At 31.5% G+C, this 12,195-nt stretch overlaps 1 protein-coding gene across 2 annotated transcripts; it reads left to right on the top strand.

The window, feature by feature from the left end:
* The first annotated feature begins 6,297 nt into the window (after window positions 1-6,297).
* Window positions 6,298-10,974, top strand: LOC114390517 (jasmonoyl--L-amino acid synthetase JAR4-like). 2 transcript variants are annotated; one of them, XM_028351261.1, is made up of 5 exons: window positions 6,298-6,418; window positions 7,798-8,101; window positions 8,211-8,312; window positions 8,533-9,344; window positions 10,328-10,974. In XM_028351261.1, exons 2-5 carry the CDS (start codon window positions 7,809-7,811, stop codon window positions 10,867-10,869), a joined length of 1,749 nt encoding a protein of 582 aa, XP_028207062.1. In that variant the 5' UTR covers window positions 6,298-6,418; window positions 7,798-7,808; the 3' UTR covers window positions 10,870-10,974. The 2 variants fall into 2 exon arrangements, with proteins under 2 accessions (XP_028207062.1, XP_028207061.1); XM_028351260.1 differs by lacking the exon at window positions 6,298-6,418 and adding an exon at window positions 6,789-6,916.
* Window positions 10,975-12,195: the final 1,221 nt, after the last annotated feature.

Raw genomic sequence — 12,195 nt, 5'->3', positions numbered from 1 at the left:
AGTTTTTTTTAAAAAAAATAGTTGTTTGATATTTTATCCAACACGTGTTGTCTCTGAAAAAAATGAATAACTGATTCAATTCAACCACAGAAGATCAAGAGTGCATTTGAAAGAAATTATTTATAATTTATTCAGATTTATCTTATAATTTAGGAGAGTTTATAAATATAACTTGTGGATTGCTCAATTTTACCAAACTCAAATTCAAGAGAAATAAAAACTTAATGTAAGATTAAATTTCCTACATAATAATAAACAATAATAACATCCCTTACGGGCAATATCAATGATACTAATAATCGATTTATAAAATATTATTTACATTAATTATAGTGCCACTAATCTACAATATGACTTGTTAAGAATTTCAAAAGTTAAAAAAAAACGTAGGGATTTTAGATTGATGACTAAATAATTAACTGTCCTAGAAAAATAAAATTCTAAATCAATTATTGGTGAAACTCGATCGATTATTTACTTGTGCCAATAAATTAATAATCATCAAGAATAAGAATGGATTCTGAACTTTTTAGGTTGAAGCAACTCATACTCCTGCTGATTGCTTGATCACTTTTTCATTAGCCAACATATTAATTAGTACTATACAATAAACAAAAATTAACAATTTTGTTTATGGATTGGTAAGATTGCTCAGGGATGAGTGAGAACCACGAGGAGCCCTATCAAATGATCCTTTGACTGCTTTGAACAGGTTATTACCTTTGGCTAAGAATTTAACCTAGCTAATGAAGAATTGTAGGGATAAGACTGCCACAATCTCACAGTTTCGTAGGCATGTTTGTAACTGTAGCTGCCCTAGCTATGCTATATTTCCCTCTATTGTACACCATTTATTTTTTTGTAACTTACATTTTTATATAGAAGAAAACCTCAATTCTTGTGATGATCTCTTTGAAGATCTTAGTTATTATGTTTTATCCTTCAACTTTTCTTTGTATCGAAATGTAAAAATCACATGGCCAAGGCATAAAAATGGTCGCCATTTAGCCACCTGCTGACAATCCATTTGTCTTTAGTGTCTAATTTCTTATATAAATCTATACCTAACAAATTACTATGATTTTATTTAATCATGGATTGTGAAGCTCTTGGCAAGTAGCATTAATTATTGATTGCTTATTCAGTGACCCCATTCCGATGGTTTTTTCCTTTACCGAAATAAATTGTTTTTTTCATGAAAGTGAAACGTTCAGGAAAAAAAAAAGAGAGAAAATTATTGTCGACAACTTATACAAAGTTAACTTTTAGTCTTGATAGAGTCATCAGCATGGTTCGGTGGATTTTATCATTTTCTAGTCTTCTAATTCGAAATCCAACTTTCATTTAAATATCAAGTAAATTATTATCAGATAATGAAAGTGGATAATTATAATATGGAAGGAACAATTTCCTATTGTAAACAAAACAATGTAGTAGAAATGAACAAGAAATCGTACTAATTTTGTCTAGTGGTCCAATATTCTGGAAATGAGAAGTGGTGTTCCCCCCCCCCCCCCCCCCCCCCCCCCCTAGGTGAATGAGAAATGCTATTTTATTAAAGGGAAGGCATTGTTTCTAAGAGAAAATTTTATCTCACCTCACTTAACAACCTTACTTTAGACATTAAATTTCAATAATTTAATCATTAGTTTGAGAGTTTTTAATAAATGAACTCAATGTTCAAAATTTCATATAATTTAAAATTATTTTATACGTCATCAAACTTTACTGTTAATGTATAATATATATATTTTTTAAAATAAGTAAATATCAATTATATGATTATATATTTGTAATTATTCAATTTATTATAAAAAAAAGGTAATATATAAGAAGATGGACATCAAGATTAATTGTATCTCTTGATTTAATTATTAAATTTATAAATTCGTATTCTAACAAAGTTTATTAATTAAAGAGAGTGCCTAAGACTCATGAATTCCTTCTCTTTATTAAAATCGTCATTTTGCAGATTATCATATTTGAATGCCGTTCCCAGGCTCTCTTGATCTCTCTATTAATTAACAGACAATATGCTCGTGGGATAAATTATTTCCAGCTTTGTTTAAATGTATTTATATTGTCTAAGAATATACGCTTGCCTTGTCGACGGCATTTTTTGTTTTATGAAATTTTATTTTATATTTTTTAATATGATACTAATTTTCAATTAAGGTCTGGTATTAAGGCTAGTTTTTTTTAGTTGGAGTTTATTCATAAGCAAGAACTTTCCATTGAGGGAAACAGAAACACCTTCATCGCTGAAATCATTAATTCTTTGCGTGTATGTTAAAGCCTCTCTTGTATTCTCTACTATGCTTTGATAATACATATCTTTGTAATTTATTAAGTCTTTTCAGTACAAATTAATTAATTGGAGTGTTTGGTTCACACAAGAAAAGTGGTTTCTAAAAGTTTTGTTTGATCGTTTCACGCTAAAATTAATAAAATTTAACTAGAATACCTGTTTAATTTTGTTATTATACCATTTAATAATAAATTGTATTTTATAAATTATTGAATAAAACAGATACCTAATGATTCATCTTAAGCATTATAGGGACAATCACCTCCATTAAGATTTTTTTTTTGATAAAAAAATTACTTCCATAAAAAAATAGATGTTACCAGCGTGATATGAAACTGTTTTTATAAATAAATATAAAAAATTATAAGACATAAAAAAAGATAATAAATTTATATTAGTTTTATCACTTTATCTTTTAAACACACAGACTGACCCAATATAATTTCTAAAAGTTTAAATAATTTAAACTCTTATACCATGAGATTATATATTTTATAAAAACTTAAAATTGATATTTTTTCTTTCAAAATATTATAAACTTGTCTTTTTCTTCTCCACTAAAAAAATATTTCCAGATCTGTCCCTGTCATTCCATCCTTAAATAAAAAGTCATTGTATTAAATTAAGATTAGTCAGGTGATTAAGAAAAAATAACGATAAGTTGATCTCATGTTAACAAAAATTAACAAATAATATTTCTGAATTAAAAAAAAAGTAGACAAACAAATCAAACTCCAACATAAGCTTAATGAACAAATCATATACTTTATCAGATCAATTCATTCCAAGAAAAACAAACCAGATCTATTTGCATATCAAATTCAAGGTACCCATATGTACAATTAAAAAAAAAAACAAATTTTGGAAAACTGAAACACAAAAATCGAAATATAGAAAAAAGGGAAGAAATATCGAACATAGGGGAGAGTGTGATAATTAAAGAGACAGAACATAGAAGGCACTAGTAGGGGCCTGGGGGGATCCCAAACAACTACAACATGAAGAACACTCCAGTACTTCAGTTCGTTGTGTGCATGTGGTGGTCCTCCAACTCCGACCACATTGTCAGATGATGGAAAAACCAGGAACCGATTTTTCAGGGATTACTATGCAACACGTTAACCACTTATTAGCTAGTTTGCAAATTATTCATCATTTTAAGGTGCAAAACTTGTGATTGCTTCATATATAACTATTATTATTAAAGCCATATATAGGTGATGCAAGCCAAGCACTAAAAATACTTTATTACTACGCATGTTGGAATCTTGATAGGTGTGTATGAAAATAGTATTGTGTTCGGAGTGAACAAATCCATCTATAAGTGTTAGCAGATTTTCCCAAGAAATTTAAAATTTTCGGTGATAGACCAAAATATTCCTTTGCAACCATATTTCCATAAAAAAAACTTTATTATAAAATTAACAACCTGTCAAAAAGTAATTGATGGAACATAGACTCCCCCCCACTCTCACTTGCAGTGTTAAAGACGTTGTCCCAAGTTAATACTTAATGGTTATAGTTTATTCGTTAATTAATTCTGACACTTCCCAATTCTCATTAGTTGAATTCAGATCCCTTAACCTGCGTGTTCTTATTATACTAAACAACGACTTTAAATTATTACTATTATGACGTGTAGTTTTTTTTTTAAGGTGAATTATTACGTGTGGTACAATAGATTTCGTGGGAGATACTAATAAATGAAGTGAGTTGCTAGCTATCATGCTAAATGTATGAAGACTTAATTATAACAAACTTGGTTTGGTTTGGAATGAACGATATCGATAATTTAAGTTTATTTTGATTCTTTTTAAATCATTTTAAAACTAAAACTTTTAAATAAGAGCTTTAAAAGCAATAAAGTAGTAATTTTGGGGCTACTTTAATTATATTCATGCAAATTTTAATGGATTAAATAATCATATAATAGACTATCAAAATTTAAATTGGTTCAATAATCACATGACACCTTAAAAAAAATTTGTGGCTTAATTTTAAACCTTTATGATTATATTTGTGTGTCGTTATGGATGATGAAGGTAATAACAGGAATGCCAATCATAGTAGTAATTGTGACTATGACAATAATATAATATGGACAACAATGTTAGTATTAATGACCAAGATTGATCTTGGGGTTGTTTCTTAGGAGGACTGCCCATTACACTTGACTAAAAGGGGACTAAAAAAATATTATACATTATAAAATAATTTTATATAGTTATTTAATTGTAAATTATTTGATAAAGATTTTAAAGATAATTATCATAAAAATTAATAAATTTATTATGTATGGTGAGTTACAATTGAAAGAGTAAAATTATTTCACAATGAAATTGTACCTATTTTTTTATGAAATATATTTTATCTTACTTGTACAAAAAGATCCATGTCTATTGTTTTGTCATGGACTCATAAAATGTCATAATCGATCATGTTGATAATAATAATGATAATAATGATAAAAAAATTAAAATAAATGAGATCTTATTATATATCATTTGATTTTAAAAGAATGAATAATGAACATTAAAAATAACTGTAACTACTAATGTTTTTGTTACCATCCAGTACCATAACCACAATTTATCAACATCACCATTGTTGGTAATAATAATAATAATGCTTGAAGGAATGAAAAGTTACATAACACAAAATATATGCATGTTATTATTCATTGTTAGAATTTAAAAGAATAAAGGGTGAAAATTCAGACTTTGAGAATAAAGTTACATAACACAATGAACGATTTTAATTAAGAGACTCAAGCTAAAAATCAAAACTTAGATTTTAATTAAGAGACTCAAGTGTGAAATCACTCATGCCAATATTTTTAGATTATCATTTATTCATTTGGATTCACTTCAACATTATTTATTTGTATATTCAATGAACAATTCATATTATTAAGTGGATTCATTGAATACTATAAAACATATATATTTTTTTGCCTTTTTAAAATATATATGATAAAAAAATTAGACAAAATTGTATTTTTGATCCCCTTAATTGTCTTCAATTTTAATTTTGGTTCCTCTTAAAATTATTGACACATTTAGTCTTCCAATTATGCTTAATCTCATAAATGTGGTGCTCAAATTCAAATTTAGAGGTTGACTGTTACTGAGAAATGTTGACTATCACGTGTCACATTTTGATTGGACGATGACGGTCACATGTCACGTTCTGATTGGACGTTGATAACAACAATACATTTTTATCGTTTATAGAGTCAACATTCAATTATAACTTAACACGTAACCGTCATTGTCAAGTCAGTATGTGACACGTGACGGTCAACATTCATTTATAATGGTCAAAGTCTAAATTTGTACTTGAAAACTATATTAATGAGATTGAACATAATTAGAGGACTAAATACGTCAATAGATTTAAAGGGAGATCAAAATCGAAATTAAAGACAACTAAAAGGACCAAAAATACAAGTTCACCAAAAAATTAAAATCATAATACACAAATTAAGAAATGTATTAAAACAAACATTTATCAATACTATTTTTAATTTCTTCTTATTTGCTATCCCTTTCATGAACTAACCTCCAACATTCATGTCATTCAGATCTTCAAGAAAAAAAAAAGATTAATGTCATTCATTATTTTCCTCTGCTTTCAGATAAACCAATATGGAAAAAAATTAAAAATTCAGCAAAGACCAGAATATATTCATTGAAAATAATAAACACATTATCTCAAACTATAAAAAAACTCCCATAAGTGGCAAAAAAAATATTTGTTTTTTGAAAAGGACCGGTAAGGAAGTGTAGGCAGGTTTTCTAAATTAAGATTTGAATTGTTTGTGATGAATAATGAATAATGAATGATGAATAATACAGTAACCGACTAGTACTATGTTGTAATTCCGTCCAGAAACCATGGGCAAATTGGTGGGATGAGAAATGTTTTGTGACAAACACAAACTGAAATGGATGCTGCCTATAAATTGCAACCCCCGAGGTGAATCCTGACCTCATCACACTCAACTCAATTGAACCCAACCATTACCTCTTCACTCTCTCTCTCTTCTCATACTAAACATAAACATCACACATTGCTACGTTCTCTCACACACCAAGATTCTCATCCTAGGTAGAAATATTCATATTCATTTTCTAGTATTTTCTTGTCTACAATCTTATTCTTATCTATAAGTTTTCAACCTATGGTTTCATGCAAGTTATTCAAATTCTAGACCAATAGAGAATAGACCTACCCTATAGTTGATTTATCCATATTTTTTTAATATATTTTTTTCACTTTTACTTTTCTGTTACTTCCACCGGCTTCTGGGGTGTTTAACAGGACATGTTTGTGGAAGTCCCAGAAAACCAGATGAGGTTTTGAATATTTTTATTTATTTATTTGGAACCAGACATGACATGCTTTTGTTGACTTTTATATTTTGTTTTTTTTGTTTTTTTTTAACATCTTTCTTTTTTTTATATTCCATTAAAATATTGCACTTATGATTGGTGAGAGCTTTATGATATGGCTTCAGTTCTGGTTCCCAGAGTTGTCTTCTGGTTCAATGATCTCTCTCTCTCTGTCTCTAATCCAATTCAGTTAGTTTCTCGTTCACTGCAAAGGGTATTTCAAAAACTAATCTTTACGGCACCCCACCTTTTATTATGTCCTTTTACCCTTCTACTACTTTTTGGTTCCCTTTGACTTTTTTGATTTTACTTTTTTCTTTTTCTTTTTTGTGTTCTTACAGTTTTGTGGTGACTTAAAGTTACATCCGTTTATTGAATTTTCTGTCTTTGCTTCTCGATATTTCTCTCAGCTTTATTTCTCTGCTTCACAATTTTTTCAATTTTCGTATTGGTGCTTGGAACAGATCTTCTTTGGAATAGTTTAGTTAACTTGAATAAACCAAGGAAAAGCCAAAGATCAAAGCTCATAATTCTCTCTCTCTCTCTCTCTCTCTGATTTCTATTCCTGGCTTTGTTGTTTCTGTTTTCTGGCTTTCATAATTTGGTTCCTTTCTTTCGTTTTCTACATCGTTTTCGACTGGTTTTAACGTTTGCCTTTTGTTTTTGGCCTTTCTAATGGTTCAGAGCACCCTTTGAATGTGCATTTGTCCTGTTTCTGACATTTAATTTTTGGTATTTATTCATCTGGGTCCTATTGCCAGCAAAACAAAGGAGGGAAGATCACAACACCAGAGAAAAAAAAATACTAATTACGATATTAAGTCAAATAAATATATAAAAAAAACCTTAATTGAACGGTGCAGTTTTGGCTTTATCCATATTTTGCTTCTGTAATGCAATATAATCTTATTCATGCTATTTGGCTTTTTCAGAATTATTTCTTTATGTTAATCAATCATTCCCCCCCTTTTTCTTTGTTGTTTATGATTAACATTTATGGAGGTTACAGGGAAATAATAATGAGTCATAACTCAATTCTTATTACTCCTCTATATATAACTGAGTACTTTTTCTTCTTCTTCTTCTTTTTTTAAGGACTTGTGAAGATGTTGGAGAAAGTTGAAGAATTTAACATAGAGAGGGTGATGGAGGAATTTGAGAGGGTGACAAAGGATGCTGAGAGGATTCAAAAGGAAACCCTGAAGAGGATTTTGGAAGATAATGCTTCTGCTGAGTACTTGCTGAATTTGGGGTTGAATGGGAGGACTGATCCTGAGAGCTTCAAGGCCTTTGTTCCACTTGTTACTCACAAAGATTTAGAGCCTTATATCAATAGAATACTTGATGGTGATTTTTCTTCTGTTCTCACTGGCAAACCGATCACAACCATGTCTTTGAGGTCAGTCAGACACACTCAGACTACTTGACTCGTGTTTTTTGTTTCATTTAAGTTGTTGAATTTGCAATTCAGATTCTGAAAAGGGTAAAAAAAAATGGTATTCTTGCAGTTCTGGGACCACTCAGGGAAAGCCAAAATATGTACCATGGAATGATAAACTGTTTGACACCACATTGCAGATATACCACACCTCTTTTGCCTTCAGAAACAGGTATTTATAATTCAAATTCACAGTTTTTTTTTTCCGGCAACTATTAATTGTTAGTTTTTGCTAACCGAGAGGGATTGAACCCGTGCCCTTTCCTTTCTTTCCTTCTATATTAACCATACAATCGACTTTATATCTCCTAATTCAAATTCAAAGTGATTTTTTTTCATTTTTCAAGCTTGTTGGAATTGGCAAACTGACACAAATTTCCATTATTATGTAGGGAATTTCCCATAAACGGCGGCAAGGCCTTGGGCTTTATCTACAGCAGCAAGCAGTTCAAAACCAAAGGGGGTGTGCTAGCAGGAACTGCCACAACCAATGTGTTCCGAAACCCAGGTTTCCGGCATGCGATGAAGACGACTCAGTCCCCATTTTGCAGCCCTGATGAAGTCATATTTGGTCCTGATTTTCACCAATCCTTGTACTGCCACCTCTTGTGTGGCCTAATCTTCAGGGAAGAAGTTCAGTTGGTGTCTTCCACATTTGCACACAGCATTGTCTATGCTTTCAGGACTTTTGAGCAAGTTTGGGAGGAGCTTTGTGTTGATATCAAGGAAGGTGTCCTTAACAGCAAGGTTACAGTGCCCTCCGTTAGGGCAGCAATGTCTAAGCTCCTAAAACCTGACCCTGAACTAGCCAATTTGATCCACAGCAAGTGCATGGGGCTTAGCAACTGGTATGGCCTAATACCAGAGCTTTTCCCCAATGTTAAGTATGTTCATGGCATCATGACTGGGTCAATGGAACCTTATTTGAAAAAATTGAGGCATTATGGTGGAGAGTTGCCTTTGTTGACTTCTGACTATGGATCTTCTGAAGGGTGGATAGGAACAAATGTGAAACCAACAGTGCCACCTGAATTGGCCACCTACACTGTGCTTCCTCAAATTGGCTACTTTGAATTCATCCCTCTGAGAGAGCTAGAAGGAGCTAAGGGAGATTCTAGTTTCCTTTGTATGGAAGCTAAGCCTGTGGGGCTCACTGAGGTGAAAATTGGTGAAGAATATGAGATTGTCGTCACCAATCCAGCAGGTATTCAACTCTTAAGTCTTACCTAGATGTTTTTTTTTCTATGAACATTAATGAATCAGGACTAAGAATCAATTAATCAAAACCACCCTTCTTTCTTTTTGTCACAATTGGAAACTTTGATATTGGCATATTGTTTTTTTAGAAACTCATTAATTATTACTTGACAAATTAATGCTTTTTTAATTTTCATTTTTTTATTTTATATTTTCCTTCTGGGAGGGAGAGGGGTTAAGTTAAGTGGTTAACTTTTCTTTTTATGCTTGGTGACATGACCTGAATGGGACCAACTTTAAGGAAAAAAAAATTCCTAGTGATTTCCAAAGGAACATAGTACCTACCTACCTAATCACATTAATGTATGTACCATTCCTAGACAGGTCTATTCTTAGCTGCTGGCAACAAATTTTGGATTTACTAGCCCTTGTTTCGTGCAACTCACTGTACCTGGACTTATCGGCATGTCGTTTTTTTTTGTTTTTACATGCAATTGGTCATACAGATTATGCTTATATCGCTTTCTTTTAAACTTTGGCTGCATTCTCTTCTTTTTCTTTTCAACTTAAAAGAGTTTTATGTTATCACAATAAAACCATGTTTTTTCCCCCTACTAAATAGAATTGACACATAAATCAAAGAACTCTATAATTTTCGATTGTAATATCATTTTTAGTTTTTCTCAGTTTCCTTCTAGCTTCCTCTACTATTTGACCTGTTATCCATCTTCAGAGGAAACATTCTCATATATGATTTGTAAGCATGTCAATTTCTTGTCTCGTGATACTTTCTCCTCTATATTCATGTTATAAATTTTCTTCACAGCAAAATTTTGAAAGTACTTTACCGGAGTCTTAACAGCTGAAACTGGTAGTACAATGCACACAATATTTTTGCACAGTACTAATATTATATGATACATAACAAAATTCCAAGAGTCTTGCTAGTCTATACTAATCATTAATGTTATAACTTGGCCTAATTTGCAGGCTTGTACAGGTACCGGCTAGGTGATGTGGTCAAGGTTATGGGGTTCCATAATTCAGCTCCAGAAATAAAGTTTGTTCGGCGTAGCAACCTTCTTCTAACCATCAACATAGACAAGAACACAGAGAAAGATCTGCAGTTGGCTGTGGAAGCAGCATCAGAATTGTTGGCAGAGGAGAAATTGGAAGTTGTTGACTACACTAGCCACATAGATTTGTCAAAGGAGCCAGGACACTATGTAATCTTCTGGGAAATAAGTGGTGAAGCAAGTGAAGAAGTGCTTGGTGGATGCTGCAACGGAATGGACAAGTCTTTTGTTGATGCTGGTTACACCAGCTCTCGCAAAGTCAACTGCATCGGGGCCCTCGAGCTCCGACTTGTTCGTAGAGGAACATTCCAGAAGATACTTGAGCACTCCCTTGCACTAGGAGCTGCTGTGAGCCAGTTCAAGACACCAAGATGTGTAGGCCCTACAAACACCAAAGTGTTGCAAATATTGAATGAAAATGTTGTCAAGAGCTATCTCAGCACTGCCTTCAATTGAATAAAGTTTAGGAAGAATAGCTATCTCTCTCTCTTTTTCTATATATATATATATATAGTTTTCCTTAATTTCTCAGTTGAATAAAAAGTTTGCCTTGTTTTTCTACTTTTCTTCCCATGCTTAATTCTTTATGCTCTGCCTGATACAGTCCAAGCACACCCTTGTCACCTTTATTATCACCTCCTCTTGCACCCTTTTACAATATAATAAGCAATGGATTGAAATCCACGTGTTCGGTTGGAACTGAAATCTCGAGTGTTTTAATAATGTTGGAGCTAAAGGCCATTGTTGTCGGGAATAAAGGTGAATGATCATATGAATATGTACCCTATGTGCAAAACATAGACAAAAAGAAGGGTAGGAAATTATTCTAATTAAAAATGGTTTAGTAAGCTGCATATGACACCGGTTAAACTCATCACATTAGAACAAATTTGACATTAGTTATGGAATTAAATTGTTTTTTTAGATGGTTCTAGTTTCTCATAAAGTATTTTGGACATTAGAAATTAAAATGGTTTATGGTTTAATAGCACCTACTCCAAAATTCCAAATCCTTGACATGGGATGTGGATACTTTATTTTACTTCCCATTATAATTATAATCACAATCCCCGACTTTTGTATGTTTGATGGTGATCTTCCAAATTATCCTATAGGACCTATGTTGGAATTTTGGTATATTCATGTATCATACATTTCCTCTCTGAAGAATATGCTTATTGCCCTTAAATATGGGATTAAAAGAAAATATTATTTTATGTGCAAATGCGCTTTCCAACTCTTTTATCCTAACCAAAGATTGGAGGATAAATAGTGGAGGGTCAAAAGTGCTTGCCGAGACAAAGTGTAGAATATTTTCTCACTCATTGGTGGACTTTAATTGTCACTTAACACTGATAAGACTATTAATACACCAATCAAGATCCCCCACAGTAACACGTGGCGATTGATTAAAACTAAGGACAAATAAGCTTTCTCCATCATCATCATCACTGTACCTTTCACGTGACTAGGACTTCTTTAATGTGATTAGAAGACAAAAAAGTGTATGAATCCAGTGCCAAAAAGCAGTTGGGTGGATCTCACAATGAAGGAAGGAAGATAGTGGTGCCTTTTGTACAGTTGTGGTTGTCTTTCTAAGTGTATGAATATGAACACATAAAAAATTGCCACGGCAAGGTTCAGAGAATAGTTGAATTCATCAAGATCCATTCTAATATATATATATATATATATATATATATATATATATATATATATATATATATATATATATATATATATAGATTTAATTAATTATTCGATTCCTGTATATGTGCCACC

This window comes from Glycine soja, chromosome 16 (genome assembly GCF_004193775.1).
Source record: "Glycine soja cultivar W05 chromosome 16, ASM419377v2, whole genome shotgun sequence".
NCBI lineage: Eukaryota > Viridiplantae > Streptophyta > Magnoliopsida > Fabales > Fabaceae > Glycine > Glycine soja.
The sequence above is the reverse complement of the archived record's forward strand: the minus strand, read 5'-3'. Positions and strand labels throughout refer to the sequence as shown.

Coding starts and splice junctions, on each gene's coding strand:
- LOC114390517 (XM_028351261.1), top strand. CDS start 7,809: ATGTTGGAGAAAGTTGAAGAATTTAACATAGAGAGGGTGATGGAGGAA. Junction 8,313..8,532: donor TCTTTTGCCTTCAGAAACAG/GTATTTATAATT, acceptor ATTATTATGTAG/GGAATTTCCCATAAACGGCG. Junction 9,345..10,327: donor TGTCGTCACCAATCCAGCAG/GTATTCAACTCT, acceptor CCTAATTTGCAG/GCTTGTACAGGTACCGGCTA.